General features: G+C 51.4%; 1 protein-coding gene across 1 annotated transcript in view; it reads left to right on the forward strand.

The window, feature by feature from the left end:
• The window catches only part of col11a1a (collagen, type XI, alpha 1a), a 682,771-nt gene that overhangs the window by 76,170 nt on the left and 590,110 nt on the right, over window positions 1-16,491 (forward strand). Inside the window, exon 5 of the mRNA XM_041208311.1 lies at window positions 3,261-3,389. Within this exon, the coding sequence (XP_041064245.1) occupies window positions 3,261-3,389 (129 nt within the window). The remainder of the gene's footprint in view (window positions 1-3,260; window positions 3,390-16,491) is intronic.

Genomic DNA, 16,491 nt, shown 5'->3' on the forward strand with positions numbered 1-16,491 from the left:
TCTGCTGAGCTTTTCCAGCATTTTCTGTTTTTATTCGTTGCATTTCTATAGCAATGTTCATTTCCTCTATGACACCCCAAAGTTCTTTACAGTGACTGATGTACTTTGATTGAAGTTCAGGAAACCTGGATAGCAATGTGTGCACAGCAATATCAAGCGTACAGCGATATGACAATGGCCAGATAATCTGTTTCTAAAAATTTTGGTTCCAGGATAAATATTGGCCGAGGACAACTGGGGGAAACAGGAAATTCGACCCTTCGAGCCTGCTCAATCATGTCTGATCCTCTATCTCAACACTGTACTCCCGCTCTCTCCCCAGACCCCGATACCTTTAGAGTCCAGAAATCTATCTATTCCTTCTTAAATATATTCAGCAACTTATCCTCCACAGCCTCTGTGATAGAGAATTCCACAGGTTCACCATCCTCTGAGTGAAGATGTTTCTCCTCATCTCAGTGCTAAATGGTCTACCCCGCATACTGAGACTGTGACCCCTTGTTCTAGACCCCAAGACAGAGGAAATATCATCCCTGCATCCAGTCTGTCCAGCATGGTCGGAATTTTATATGTTTCAATGAGATCCCTTCTCATTCTTCTGATCTCCAGTGAATCCAGGCTTAGTCAGCCCAAACTCTCCTCATACGACAATCTTACTCTTCTTCAAAATAGTTTTAATCTACCTGACAGGGCTAACAAGACTTGTTTTAACATCTCATCTGAAAGGCAACAAATCAGATAGATGGTACTATCAGACCACAGTGCAGCATTCCCTCAGTACTGACCCTCTGACAGTGCAGCATTCCCTCAGTACTGACCCTCTGACAGTGCAGCATTCCCTCAGTACTGACCCTCTGACAGTGCAGCACTCCCTCAGTACTGACCCTCTGACAGTGCAGCACTCCCTCAGTACTGACCCTCTGACAATGCAGCACTCACTCAGTACTGACCCTCTGACAGTGCAGCACTCTCTCAGTACTGACACTCTGACAGTGCAGTACTCCCTCAGTACTGACCCCCTAACAGTGCAGCACTCACTCAGTACTGACCCTCTGACAGTGCAGCACTCCCTCAGTACTGACCCTCTGACAGTGCAGCACTCACTCAGTACTGACCCTCTGACAGTGCAGCACTCCCTTAGTACTGACCCTCTGACAGTGCAGCACTCCCTCAGTACTGACCTTCTGACAGTGTTGCACTCTGCAGTGTCTGTATCCCAGTTCCCTCTGTTCCTCTAACCCATTGAGAATTTTATTTTCTAAGGGGCCCACGTGACCTTCAATCTTCTACCTTCGAGCCTGTGACACCTCACACTCTCAGTATTGGAGTTAGTGTTTCCAATTACCCCCTCCTTCTACAGGTTTAAGCCTTCCTGTACCATGTCTCAATTGATTGCTGGATGGAGTGAAATTTTAAATCCTTACATTTCATTGTCACTTTTGGAGTTGAATTTACTTAAACAATCTTGAAAAGAATTGGGGATTTTCTCAGCCCCAATTACTGATTAGTTTGTGCACGGTGTAATTGAGTGTTCTTCACAGTAACCAGTATTTGCTAACGTTGAGTGTAAATTCAAACTGGCAGTCGAATGAATCCAGCAAACATATGTGCACATCCTTTGAAATGTTGCTGCCTATAATCCACAAGCTACTAATCAGCTCTCGATTCTGGATAGCAAATTGTTTATAATTACACCTGGTCTTTGCTCTGGATGAGCTGTGCTCCATTGAACAACTCCGGCAAGTCTTGTACAACATTATAGTGGGAGATTTGGATCCCTCAGTCACTACCAATTGTTTATTGAGCCATGATGTGTCGAGAGTGCTTCTGGAGCCCCTGTACAGTATCCATGGTGATAACTTCATCCCACTAGAGCAGACATGGATCTGATCTCAGAATCTGGACCCTTTACTTCAGGGTGTCCTCCCACTGGGCTGCACATTGAACACTAACCTCTTAGCTATTAGAAATCACAAACAAGGCAAAAACATGTTGACTGTAAACAAATCTCAGGCCCCAGAGTCAAAAGGTCATTGGTTTGGCTCCCAAACCAAAAACTAGAGCACATATTACCACTACTGAGGGAGTGCTGCACTGTCAGAGGGTCAGTACTGAGGGAGTGCTGAACTGTCAGAGGATCAGTACTGAGGGAGTGCTGCACTGTCAGGGGGTCAGTACTGAGTGGGTGCTGCACCGTCAGAGGGTCAGTACTGAGGGAGTGCTGCATTGTCAGAGGGTCAGTACTGAGGGAGTGCTGCATTGTCAGAGGGTCAGTAGTGAGGAAGTGCTGCACTATCAGAGGGTCGGTACCAAGAGAGTGCTGCACTGTCAGGGTGTCAGTACTCAGGGAGTGCTGCACTGTCGGAGGGTCAATACTGAGGGAGTGCTGCACTGTCGGAGGGCCAGTACTGAGTAAGTGCTGCACTGTCGGAGGGTCAGTACCGAGGGAGTGCTGCGCTGTCGGAGGGTCAGTACCAAGGTAGTGCTGCACTGTCAGAGGGTCAGTTCTGAGGGAATGCTGCACTGTCAGAGGGTCAGTACTGAGGGAGTGCTGCACTGTCGGAGGGTCAGTTCTGAGGGAGTGCTGCACTGTCAGAGGATCAGTACTGAGGGAGTGCTGCACTGACAGAGGGTCAGTTCTGAGGGAGTGCTGCACTGTCAGAGGGTCAGTACTGAGGGAGTGCTGCACTGTCAGAGGGTCAGTACTGAGGGAGTGCTGCACTGACAGAGGGTCAGTACTGAGGGAGTGCTGCACTGTCAGAGGGTCAGTACTGAGGGAGTGCTGCACTGACAGAGGGTCAGTACTGAGGGAGTGCTGCACTGTCAGAGGGTCAGTACTGAGGGAGTGCTGCACTGTGAGAAATGCCACTTTCAGATGAGATGTTAAAGTGAAGCCGTTCTGCCCTGTGTGAAACATGTAAAAAGTCCCATGTTACCATTTTGAAGAAAAACAGACAATGCTCCCCTCAGAGTCCCGGCCAATATTTATCCCTCAACCAAAAGCACATATGTAGATTATCCAATCATTGACATGGTACTGTTTGTGGGATCTTGCTGTGCGCAGATTGGCTGCCACATTTCAAGTGGCTGCGCTTCATCAGTCCTTCATTGGCTATAAAGCCCGTTGGGCCGTCTTGAGTGGTGAAAGGAGCTATGGAAATGCAAGTCTATCTTTCTGTGTTGTGTTGTTGAAAGGCTGATGAATCCACAAAGTTCATTGTTGGGTGATGTTCTAACTTTATGTGTCTCTGTGTTTTCAGGGTGATATCCAGCAGCTGTTAATTGTCCCTGATCCTCGCGCTGCCTATGATTACTGTGAATATTACAGTCCCGACTGTAACAGTCCTCTACCTAACATCCTTCAGGCTCAGGAACCAGAGGTCAATGAGGTGAGTCACACTCTCAGTAGCAGCTGATAGCAGATTGTAGGTCATGTGAGAAAACCACAGTAGAAGCTGCATCGCGCAAAATGAATGTACACTCTGTCCTCATACAGTCTGAGTGTCAGTCACATTCTCCTCTCGATTATATGAGCACCAGCCTTAAGGTAAAAAAAGATTCATAATGCTGGTACAGCACATCACAAGAAACTTCCATTACTATTTATCACAGTATTAAGAAAGGACTTACCCTTGTAGTGTTTCTCTCCATCCCTCTGTCTATCTATCTGTCTCTGTCAGTCACTCTCTCTGTCTCTCTCTCTCACTGTCTCTCTGTCTCTCCCTCTTTCTCTCTCTGTCTCTCCCTCTCTCTTTGTCTCTCACTCTCTGTCTCTCTCTGTCTCTCTCTCTGTATCTCTTGTCTCTCCCTCTCTCTCCGCCCCTTTTTTCTGTTTGTCTCTCTTTCTGTCTCTCTCCCCACCTCTGTCTGTCTGTCTGTCTCTCTCCCTCTGTCTGTCTGTTGCTCTCTCTCTCTCTGTCCCTCTCTCTGTCTGTCTGTCTGCCTGTCTCTCTGTCTCTCTCTCTCCCTCTGTCTCTGTCTCTCTATCTATCTCGAGACTGGATTTTCATGGTGAGGGGCGGAGTGGGAGTGAGGGGTGAGGGGCAGGGGTAGGGGAGAGGGGTGGGGGTGGGTGTGGGGGGTGAGGGGTGGGGTGAGGGGTGGGGGTGGGAGTGTGGGGGTGAGGGGTGGGTGTGGGGGTGAGGGGTGGGTGTGGGGGTGAGGGGTGGGGGGTGGGGGTGAGGGGTGTGGAGGTGAGGGGTGGGGATGTGGGGGGATGAGGGGAGGGGGTGGGGGTGAGGGGTGGGGTTGGGGTTGGGGGTGTGGGGGGTGAGGGGTTGGGGGTGAGGGGTAAGGGTGAGGGTGGGGGTGGGGTGAGGGGTGTGGGGGTGAGGGGTGAGGGGTGGGGGTGAGGGGTGAGGGGTGGGGGTGAGGGGTGAGGGTAGGGGTGAGGGGTGGGGGTGAGGGGTGAGGGGTGGGTGTGAGGGTGAGGGGTGGGGGTAGGGGTGAGGGGTGTGGGGGTGAGGAGTGGGGGTGGGGGTGGGGGTGAGGGGTGGGGGTGAGGGGTGAGGGGTGTGGGGGTGAGGGGTGTGGGGGTGGGGGTGAGGGGTGTGGGGGTGAGGAGTGGGGGTGGGGGTGGGGGTGGGGGTGAGGGGTGTGGGGGTGAGGAGTGGGTGTGGGGGTGAGGGGTGAGGGGTGGGGGTAGGGGTGAGGGGTGTGGGGGTGAGGAGTGGGGGGTGGGGGTGGGGGTGAGGGGTGGGGGTGAGGGGTGAGGGGTGTGGGGGTGAGGGGTGTGGGGGTGGGGGTGAGGGGTGTGGGGGTGAGGAGTGGGTGTGGGGGTGAGGGGTGAGGGGTGGGGGTAGGGGTGAGGGGTGTGGGGGTGAGGAGTGGGGGTGGGGGTGGGGGTGAGGGGTGGGGGTGAGGGGTGAGGGGTGTGGGGGTGAGGGGTGGGGGTGAGGGGTGTGGGGGTGAGGAGTGGGTGTGGGGGTGAGGGGTGAGGGGTGGGGGTAGGGGTGGGGGTGAGGGGTGTGGGGGTGAGGAGTGGGGGTGGGGGTGGGGGTGAGGGGTGGGGGTGAGGGGTGAGGGGTGTGGGGGTGAGGGGTGAGGGGTGGGGGTGAGGGGTGAGGGTAGGGGTGAGGGGTGTGGGGGTGAGGGGTGAAGGGTGTGGGGGTGAGGGGTGAGGGGTGGGTGTGAGGGTGAGGGGTGGGGGTAGGGGTGAGGGGTGTGGGGGTGAGGAGTGGGTGTGGGGGTGAGGGGTGGGGGTGAGGGGTGGGGGTGAGGGGTGAGGGGTGGGGGTAGGGGTGAGGGGTGGGGGTGAGGGGTGAGGGTGAGGGGTGGGGGTAGGGGTGGGGGTGAGGAGTGGGGGTGAGGGGTGGGGGTGGGGTTGGGGGTGAGGAGTGGGGGTGAGGAGTGGGGGTGAGGGGTGGGGGTGAGGGGTGGGGGTAGGGGTGGGGGTGAGGAGTGGGGGTGAGGGGTGGGGGTGGGGTTGGGGGTGAGGAGTGGGGGTGAGGAGTGGGGTGAGGGGTGTGGGGGTGAGGGGTGAGGGGTGTGGGGGTGAGGGTGAGGGGTGGGGGTGGGGTTGGGGGTGAGGAGTGGGGGTGAGGAGTGGGGTGAGGGGTGTGGGGGTGAGGGGTGAGGGGTGTGGGGGTGAGGGGTGAGGGGTGTGGGGGTGAGGGGTGAGGGGTGGGTGTGAGGGTGAGGGGTGGGGGTAGGGGTGAGGGGTGTGGGGGTGAGGAGTGGGGGTGAGGAGTGGGGGTGAGGGGTGGGGGTGGGGTTGGGGGTGAGGAGTGGGGGTGAGGAGTGGGGTTGAGGGGTGGGGGTGAGGGGTGGGGGTGGGGTTGGGGGTGAGGAGTGGGGGTGAGGAGTGGGGTTGAGGGGGTGGGGGTGAGGGGTGGGGGTGAGGGGTGGGGGTGAGGGGTGGGGGTAGGGGTGGGGGTGAGGGGTGGGGGTAGGGGTAGGGGTGGGGGTGAGGGGTGAGGGGTGTGGGGGTGAGGGGTGAGGGGTGGGTGTGAGGGTGAGGGGTGGGGGTAGGGGTGAGGGGTGTGGGGGTGAGGAGTGGGGGTGAGGGGTGGGGGTGGGGTTGGGGGTGAGGAGTGGGGGTAGGGGTAGGGGTGGGGGTGAGGGGTGGGGGTAGGGGTGGGGGTGAGGGGTGGGGGTAGGGGTAGGGGTGGGGGTGAGGGGTGAGGGGTGTGGGGGTGAGGGGTGAGGGGTGGGTGTGAGGGTGAGGGGTGGGGGTAGGGGTGAGGGGTGTGGGGGTGAGGAGTGGGGGTGAGGGGTGGGGGTGGGGTTGGGGGTGAGGAGTGGGGGTGAGGAGTGGGGTTGAGGGGTTGGGGGTGAGGGGTGGGGGTGAGTGTGAGCTGCCATCGGGCCAGCCAATCTGGAAGAGATTCGGAGGCAGTGCTGGGCTGCCGGGATCTGAGGCTGTTAACAATGTATCTCAGTGTGATGGGACTTTGTCCCAGTTGTCATGAAAAGCTCGGGCCCTCTAGCCCTCACCCTTCACCCTCCCCTCACTCCCTAAACTCTGCCCACAACCCAGCCATGACACTTCATTCCCCCTTCCCACCCCCTTTGGACCCTCATGCCCCCCCCCACCCCCTGATGTTACTGAGTGAAGTGAGAGTAGAAATTGTAGAGGCATTGGCCATAATTTTTCGGTCTTCCTTAGACTGAGAGGTGATGTCGAAGGAACCAAAGGCTGATTGGTGATGGGTGTTTCAGTGACTGGAGGGTTGTTTCCAGTGGGGGTTCACTGCGCTCAGTACTGGGTCCCCTGCTTTTTGTGGTATATATTAATGATTTGGATGGAAGTGTGTAGGGGGAATGATCAAAGCGTTTTCAGACAACACAAAAGTTGGCTTTGCAGTAGCTAGCGAGGGGGATTGCTGTAGACAGCAGGGAGGTAGTAATGGACTGGTCTGGTGGGCAGAAACGTGACAAATGGAATTAAACCCAGAGCAGTTTGAGGTGATGCATTTGGGGAGGTCAAACAAGGCAAAGGAATACACAATAGATGGAAGGAAACTGAGAGGTGTGGAGGAAGTGAGGGACCTTGGAGTGAATGTCCACAGATCCCTGAAGGTAGCAGGACAGGTCGATAAAGTGGTTAAGAAGGCGAATGGAATCCTTTCATTTATTAGCCGAGGTATAGAATCTGAGAGCAGGGAGGTTACACTGGAACTACATAAAACATTAGGTAGACCACAACTCGAGTGCTGTGTGCAGTTCTGGTGACCTCATTACAGAGAGGATGCAGTCCCAATAGAGAGGGTACAGAGGAGATTTACGAGGATATTGCCAGGACTGGAAAATTGCAGCTATGAGGAAAGATTGGAAAGGCTGGGGTTGTTCTCCTTGGATCAGAGGGGGCTGAGGGGAGATCTGATTGAGATGTACAAAATTGTGAGGGGCCTGGATAGAGTGGATGGGAAGGGCCTGTTTACTTTGGCAGAGAGGCCAGTGACTGGGGGGGGGTAGATCGATTAGAGGGGAGATGAGGAAAAATATTTTCACCCAGAGGATTGTGGGGGTCTGGAACTCATTGCCTGAAAGGGGAGTGGAGGCAGAAATCCTCATCTCATTGAAAAGGCGTTTGGTTATCACCTCCAGTGTTAGTCCTGCAGGGATATGGACCATGTGCTGGAAAGCGGGATTAGGCTGGGGAGCTCGTGGGCCGGTGCAGACACAATGAGTCCAGTGGCCTCTTTCTGTGCCATAAACTGTCCATGATTCTATGACCAGAGAATTGCAGACGTTATACCCATGTTCAAAAACGTCTGAAATGAGAAATCCAGCCTCTATAGGCCAGTCAGTTTACTTTGTTGATAGGGAAACTTCTAAAAACAATAATTCGGGACAAAATTAATTGTCACATGGACAAATGTGGATTAATTAAGGGAAGCCAGCATGGATTTCTTAAGAGAAAATCATGTTTAACTATCTTGCTGGAGTTTTTTGGAGAGGTAAAGTGAGGAGTGATGAGGGGAATGGTGTTGATCTGGTCTACATGGCCTTTCAAAAGGTATTTGATAAAGTGCCACACAACAGACTTGTGAGCAAAGTTACAGCTCATGGAATAAAAGGGCAGTAGCAATATGGATATTAAACTGGCTGAGTGATAGGAAACTGAGAGCAGTATGTTTTTCGGGCTGGAGAAAGGTTTGTAGTGGAGTTCCCCAGGGGTCAGTATTGGGACCCTTGCTTTTCCTGATATATATTAATGATCTAGATCTTGGTGTGCAGGGATAATTTCAAAATTTGCTGCTGATACGAAACTTGGAAACATTGTGAACTGTGAGGAGGACAGTGTAGAACTTCAAAAGGACACAGACAAGTTAATGGAATGGGCAGATAGGCAGCAGATGAAGTTCAATGCAGAGAAATGTGAAGTGATTCATTTTGGAGGGAATAACATGGACAGACAAAATAAAATAAAGGGGACAACGCTAAAAGGGGGTGCAGGATCTGAGGGACCTGGGTCCTCTGCACATGCACAAATCAATGTAGGTGGTAGGACAGGTGGAGAGAGCGGTTAATAAAGCATATAGTACCCTGGGCTTTATTAATAGGGGCATAGAGTACAAGAGTAAAGAGGTTACGTTGAACTTGTATAAGTCACTAGTTCGGCCTCAGATGGAGTATTATGTACAGTTCTGGGCTCTGCACTTTAGGAAAGATGTGGAAACGCTGGTGAGATGATTGCAGAAAAGATTCACGAGAGTAGTTCCAGGGATGAGGAACTTCACATGTAGATTTCCTTGGAGAAATGAAGGCTAGGTGTTCAAAGTCATGAGGGGGTCTAGACAGAGTAGATAGGGAGAAACTGTTCCCATTGGTGGAAAGATTGAGAACGAGAGGGCACAGATGTAAAGTAATTAGTAAAAGAAGCAAAAATTACATGAAGGGAAAGGTTTTCACACAGCGAGTGGTTAGGATCTGGAATGCGCTGCCTGAGCATGTGGTGGAGGCAGGTTCAATTGAAGCATTCAAAAGGGAATTAGATTGTTATCTGAAAGGGAGAATGTGCAGGAGAAGATGGGAGAATGGAGCTAGGTAAGTTGCTCATTCAGAGAGCCAATGCAGACATGATGGGCCAAATGGCCTCCTTCTGCACTGCAACAATTCTGTGATTCTATTTTTATTCACACAAGATAATAAGGATTCAAGTGATTGCATTTTCTGTTATTGATAGTTTAAAGGATCTGGATGATTTACAGTTTTATTGGCCTGTAGTAAAAGGGAGTTCTTTTAAAGAAATTGGAAAGTCACAATTGACTTTTTTAAAGACCTTTTTACAACTCCTATTGTCGCTTTAGTGTTCATTGGTTCTATACAGTGTACAGGAGGTGAATGGTTTACAGTGGGTGAATGGGCAGGGATGTACCATGTCTTGTCCTGGTGGGGGCATGAGGAGGGCCTTTGGAATTTTCCTTCGTGCAGACTATGGGGGTATCGACTACCAATCTTTGAAAAGCTGACCTGACTCGGTGAAAATCGCAGAGGACTATCCCCATCTATCCCCACAATGGAGCTGGCCAGGTGGAGAGTGCAGGGTTTGGGCTCATGACCGCTTTGGTCCACACCTTTAAAAAAACACTCCTGAAAATCAGAAACCCTGAGGATGGGGTTGGGGATCCATGGAATCGGGACTCCCACCTTTTGTAAAGGGCTCCCAAATCATCCCAACTCAGCAAAAATCCAGCCCTCTGTCTTTCTTTCTCTCTCTCCCACTCTCTCCCTCTCTTTCCCCTCTCCGTCTCTTCCCCCATTTCTCTTCTCCATGATTATTAGGGAATGTTAATCTCATTGTATATTTTACATAAAGCTGCTTGTTTTCAGTTCTTACAGATAAGCAACTGAAATCTAGTAATCCCCCAAATCTGGAAAATTCCACAAATCCCATGTGACAAGGGCAATTTTTGATTTTTGTGTGTCTTATGGATCAGGGAACCTGATGAAAACCGTTCACTTGGTCATGTGTAATGTCGTAACAATCTAAATAATGTTGCTGCTGTGTACATGGTGTATTTCTACTGTGCAGATGGTGTACTTCTGCTGTGTACACGGTGTGTTGTTGCTGTGTAAACTATGTGTTGCTGCTGTGTACAACATGTGTTGCTGCTCTGTACACGGTGTGTTGCTGCTGTGTACACGGTGTGTTGCTGCTGTGTACACGGTGTGTTGTTGCTGTGTAAACTATGTGTTGCTGCTGTGTACAACATGTGTTGCTGCTGTGTACACGGTGTGTTGCTGCTGTGTACACGGTGTGTTGCTGCTGTGTACAACATGTGTTGTTGCTGTGTACATGGTGTGTTGCTGCTGTGTAAACTATGTGTTGCTGCTGTGTACACAGTGTGTTGCTGCTGTGTACACAGTGTGTTGCTGCTGTGTAAACTATGTGTTGCTGCTGCGTACACATTGTGTTGCTGCTGTGTACACAGTGTGTTGCTGCTGTGTACACGGTGTGTTGCTGCTGTGTACACGGTGTGTTGCTGCTGTGTACACGGTGTGTTGCTGCTGTGTACAGGTGTGTTGCTGCTGTGTACACAGTGTGTTGCTGCTGTGTACATGGTGTGTTGTTGCTGTGTACATGGTTTGTTGCTGCTGTGTACACAGTGTGTTGTTGCTGTGTAAACTATGTGTTGCTGCTGTGTACAACATGTGTTGCTGCTGTGTACAGGTGTGTTGCTGCTGTGTACACAGTGTGTTCCTGCTGTGTAAACTATGCGTTGCAGCTGTGTACAACATGTGTTGTTGCTGTGTACATGGTTTGTTGCTGCTGTGTACATGGTTTGTTGCTGCTGTGTACACAGTGTGTTGCTGCTGTGTACAACATGTGTTGCTGCTGTGTACATGGTTTGTTGCTGCTGTGTACATGGTTTGTTGCTGCTGTGTACACAGTGTGTTGTTGCTGTGTAAACTATGTGTTGCTGCTGTGTACAACATGTGTTGCTGCTGTGTACATGGTGTGTTGCTGCTGTGTACACAGTGTGTTCCTCCTGTGTAAACTATGTATTGCTGCTGTGTACAACATGTGTTGTTGCTGTGTACATGGTGTGTTGCTGCTGTGTACACAGTGTGTTCCTGCTGTGTAAACTATGTGTTGCTGCTGTGTACAACATGTGTTGTTGCTGTGTACATGGTGTGTTGCTGCTGTGTACATGGTGTGTTGCTGCTGTGTACACAGTGTGTTCCTGCTGTGTAAACTATGTGTTGCTGCTGTGTACAACATGTGTTGTTGCTGTGTACATGGTGTGTTGCTGCTGTGTACACAGTGTGTTCCTGCTGTGTAAACTATGTGTTGCTGCTGTGTACAACATGTGTTGTTGCTGTGTACATGGTGTGTTGTTGCTGTGTACATGGTGTGTTGCTGCTGTGTACACAGTGTGTTGCTGCTGTGTACAACATGTGTTGTTGCTGTGTACATGGTGTGTTGTTGCTGTGTACAACATGTGTTGTTGCTGTGTACATGGTGTGTTGCTGCTGTGTACACAGTGTGTTGCTGCTGTGTACAACATGTGTGGTTGCTGTGTTCATGGTGTGTTGCTGCTGTGTACAACATGTGTTGTTGCTGTATACACGGTGTGCTGCTGCTGTGTATAAAGCGTGTTGCTACTGTGTTCATGGTTTGTTGCTGCTGTGTACGCGTTGTGTTGCTGCTGTGTACGCGGTGTGTTGCTGCTGTGTACGCGGTGTGTTGTTGCTGTGTACACGGTGTGTTGCTGCTGTGTACACGGTGTGTTGCTGCTGTGTACGCGGTGTGTTGTTGCTGTGTACACGGTGTGTTGCTGCTGTGTATGCGGTGTGTTGCTGCTGTGTACGCGGTGTGTTGTTGCTGTGTACACGGTGTGTTGCTGCTGTGTACACAGTGTGTTGCTGCTGTGTACACGGTGTGTTGCTGCTGTGTACACAGTGTGTTGCTGCTGTGTACACAGTGTGTTGCTGCTGTGTACACAGTGTGTTGCTGCTGTGTACACAGTGTGTTGCTGCTGTGTACATGGTGTGTTGCTGCTGTGTACACGGTGTGTTGCTGCTGTGTACACGGTGTTTTGTTGCTGTGTACAAGTTGTGTTGCTGCTGTGTACAAGTTGTGTTGCTGCTGTGTACACGGTGTGTTGCTGCTGTGTACATGGTGTGTTGCTGCTGTGTACACGGTGTGTTGCTGCTGTGTACATGGTGTTTTCTTGCTGTGTTCATGTTGTGTTGCTGCTGTGTACACGGTGTGTTGCTGCTGTGTACATGGTGTGTTGCTGCTGTGTACATGGTGTGTTGCTGCTGTGTACGCGGTGTGTTGCTGCTGTGTACACGGTGTGTTGCTGCTGTGTACATGGTGTGTTGCTGCTGTGTTCATGGTGTGTTGCTGCTGTGTACACGAAGTGTTGCTGCTGTGTACACAGTGTGTTGCTGCTGTGTTCACAGTGTTTTGTTGCTGTGTACGCGTTGTGTTGCTGCTGTGTACACGGTGTGTTGCTGCTGTGTACGCGTTCTGTTGCTGCTGTGTACACAGTGTGTTGCTGCTGTGTACGCGGTGTGTTGCTGCTGTATACACGGTGTGTTGTTGCTGTGTTCATGGTGTGTTTCTGCTGTGTATGCGTTGTGTTGCTGCTGTGTACGCGGTGTTTTGTTGCTGTGTATGCGGTGTTTTGCGGTGTACATGGTGTGTTGTTGCTGTACACATGGTGTGTTGCTGCTGTGTACACGATGTGTTGCCGCTGTGTACGCGGTGTTTTGTTGCTGTGTACGTGGTGTTTTGTTGCTGTGTACATGGTGTGTTGTTGCTGTGTACATGGTGTGTTGCTGCTGTGTACACGATGTGTTGCTGCTGTGTACACGGTATGTTGCTGCTGTGTACGCGGTGTGTTGCTGCTATGTACACGGTGTGTTGTTGCTGTGTACATGGTGGGTTGCTGCTGTGCACACGGTGTGTTGCTGCTGTGTATGTGGTGTTTTGTTGCTGTGTACATGGTGTGTTGCTGCTGTGTACACGGTGTGTTGCTGCTGTGTACACAGTGTGTTGCTGCTGTGTATACACTGTGTTGCTGCTGTGTACACGGTGTGTTGCTGCTGTGTACACGGTGTGTTGCTGCTGTGTACACGGTGTGTTGCTGCTGTGTACCCGGTGTGTTGCTGCTGTGTACATGGTGTGTTGCTGCTGTGTTCATGGTGTGTTGCTGCTGTGTACACGAAGTGTTGCTGCTGTGTACACAGTGTGTTGCTGCTGTGTTCACAGTGTTTTGTTGCTGTGTACGCGTTGTGTTGCTGCTGTGTACACGGTGTGTTGCTGCTGTGTACGCGTTCTGTTGCTGCTGTGTACACAGTGTGTTGCTGCTGTGTACGCGGTGTGTTGCTGCTGTATACACGGTGTGTTGTTGCTGTGTTCATGGTGTGTTTCTGCTGTGTATGCGTTGTGTTGCTGCTGTGTACGCGGTGTTTTGTTGCTGTGTATGCGGTGTTTTGCGGTGTACATGGTGTGTTGTTGCTGTACACATGGTGTGTTGCTGCTGTGTACACGATGTGTTGCTGCTGTGTACGCGGTGTTTTGTTGCTGTGTACGTGGTGTTTTGTTGCTGTGTACATGGTGTGTTGTTGCTGTGTACATGGTGTGTTGCTGCTGTGTACACGATGTGTTGCTGCTGTGTACACGGTATGTTGCTGCTGTGTACGCGGTGTGTTGCTGCTATGTACACGGTGTGTTGTTGCTGTGTACATGGTGTGTTGCTGCTGTGCACACGGTGTGTTGCTGCTGTGTATGTGGTGTTTTGTTGCTGTGTACATGGTGTGTTGCTGCTGTGTTCATGGTGTTTTATTGCTGTGTACACGGTGTGTTGCTGCTGTGTACACGGTGTGTTGCTGCTGTGTACACGGTGTGTTGCTGCTGTGTACACGGTGTGTTGCTGCTGTGTACATGGTGTATTGCTGCTGTGTACACGGTGTTTTTTTGCTGTGTACATGGTGTGTTGCTGCTGTGTACACGGTGTTTTGCTGCTGTGTTCACGGTGTTTTGTTGCTGTCTACATGGTGTGTTGCTGCTGTGTACACGGTGTGTTGCTGCTGTGTACACAGTGTGTTGCTGCTGTGTCCGCGGTGTGTTGCTGCTGTGTACACGGTGTATTGCTGCTGTGTACATGGTGTTTTGTTGCTGTGTACACGGTGTGTTGCTGCTGTGTACACGGTGTGTTGCTGCTGTGTACACAGTGTGTTGCTGCTGTGTCCGCGGTGTGTTGCTGCTGTGTACACGGTGTATTGCTGCTGTGTACACGGTGTGTTGTTGCTGTGTACATGGTGTTTTGTTGCTGTGTTCATGGTGTGTTTCTGCTGTGTATGCGTTGTGTTGCTGCTGTGTACACGGTGTGTTGTTGCTGTGTACATGGTGTTTTGTTGCTGTGTACGCGTTGTGTTGCTGCTGTGTACACGGTGTGTTGCTGCTGTGTATGCGTTGTGTTGCTGCTGTGTACGCGGTGTTTTGTTGTTGTGTACGTGGTGTTTTGTTGCTGTGTACGTGGTGTTTTGTTGCTGTGTACATGGTGTGTTGTTGCTGTATACATGGTGTGTTGCTGCTGTGTACACGATGTGTTGCTGCTGTGTACGCGGTGTTTTGTTGCTGTGTACGTGGTGTTTTGTTGCTGTGTACATGGTGTGTTGTTGCTGTGTACATGGTGTGTTGCTGCTGTGTACACGATGTGTTGCTGCTGTGTACACGGTATGTTGCTGCTGTGTACGCGGTGTGTTGCTGCTGTGTACACGGTGTGTTGTTGCTGTGTACATGGTGTGTTGCTGCTGTGTACACAGTATGTTGCTGCTCTGTATGCGGTGTGTTGCTGCTGTGTACACGGTGTGTTGTTGCTGTGTACATGGTGTGTTGCTGTTGTGTACACGATGTGTTGCTGCTGTGTACGCGGTGTTTTGTTGCTGTGTATGCGGTGTTTTGTTGCTGTGTACATGGTGTGTTGTTGCTGTGTACATGGTGTGTTGCTGCTGTGTACACGATGTGTTGCTGCTGTGTACACGGTATGTTGCTGCTGTGTACTCTGTGTGTTGCTGCTGTGTACACGGTGTTTTGCTGCTGTGTATGCGGTGTGTTGCTTCTGTGTACGCGGTGTGTTGCTGCTGTGTACATGGTTTGTTGCTCCTCCGTACATGGTGTTTTGTTGCTGTGTTCATGTTGTGTTGCTGCTGTGTACACGGTGTGTTGCGGCTGTGTACACGGTGTGTTGCTGCTGTGTACATGGTGTTTTGTTGCTGTGTTCATGTGTTGCTGCTGTGTACACGGTGTGTTGCTGCGGTGTATGCGGTGTGTTGCTGCTGTGTACATGGTGTTTTGTTGCTGTGTACGCAGTGTGTTGCTGCTGTGTACACGGTGTGTTGCTGCTGTGTACACGGTGTGTTGCTGCTGTGTACATGGTGTTTTGTCGCTGTGTTCATGGTGAGTTGCTGCTGTGTACACAGTGTGTTGCTGCTGTGTACGCGGTGTGTTGTGGCTGTGTACGCGTTGTGTTGCTGCTGTGTACACGCTGTGTTGCTGCTGTGTACACGGTGTGTTGCTGCTGTGTACATGGTGTTTTGTTGCTGTGTTCATGCTGAGTTGCTGCTGTGTACACAGTGTGTTGCTGCTGTGTACACGGTGTGTTGCTGCTGTGTACATGGTGTTTTGTCGCTGTGTTCATGGTGAGTTGCTGCTGTGTACACAGTGTGTTGCTGCTGTGTACGCGGTGTGTTGTGGCTGTGTACGCGTTGTGTTGCTGCTGTGTACATGCTGTGTTGCTGCTGTGTACACGGTGTGTTGCTGCTGTGTACATGGTGTTTTGTCGCTGTGTTCATGCTGAGTTGCTGCTGTGTACACAGTGTGTTGCTGCTGTGTACGCGGTGTGTTGCTGCTGTGTACGCGGTGTGTTGCTGCTGTGTACACGGTGTGTTGCTGCTGTGTACACGGTGTGTTGCTGCTGTGTACATGGTGTGTTGCTGCTGTGTTCATGGTGTGTTGCTGCTGTGTACACGAAGTGTTGCTGCTGTGTACACAGTGTGTTGCTGCTGTGTTCACGGTGTTTTGTTGCTGTGTACGCGTTGTGTTGCTGCTGTGTACACGGTGTGTTGCTGCTGTGTACGCGTTGTGTTGCTGCTGTGTACGCGTTGTGTTGCTGCTGTGTACACGGTGTGTTGCTGCTGTGTACACGGTGTGTTGCTGCTGTGTACATGGTGTGTTGTTGCTGTGTACATGGTGTGTTGCTGCTGTGTTCATGGTGTGTTGCTGCTGTGTACACGAAGTGTTGCTGCTGTGTACACAGTGTGTCGCTGCTGTGTTCATGGTGTGTTGCTGCTGTGTACGCGTTGTGTTGCTGCTGTGTACACGGTGTGTTGCTGCTGTGTACGCGTTGTGTTGCTGCTGTGTACGCGTTGTGTTGCTGCTGTGTACACGGTGTGTTGCTGCTGTGTACGCGGTGTGTTGCTGCTGTGTACACGGTGTGTTGTTGCTGTGTTCATGGTGTGTTGCTGCTCTGTATCCGTTGTGTTGCTGCTGTGTACGCGGTGTTTTGTTGCTGTGTGTGCAGTGTTTTG

This window comes from Carcharodon carcharias, chromosome 16 (assembly GCF_017639515.1).
Source record: "Carcharodon carcharias isolate sCarCar2 chromosome 16, sCarCar2.pri, whole genome shotgun sequence".
In the NCBI taxonomy this organism is placed as follows: domain Eukaryota; kingdom Metazoa; phylum Chordata; class Chondrichthyes; order Lamniformes; family Lamnidae; genus Carcharodon; species Carcharodon carcharias.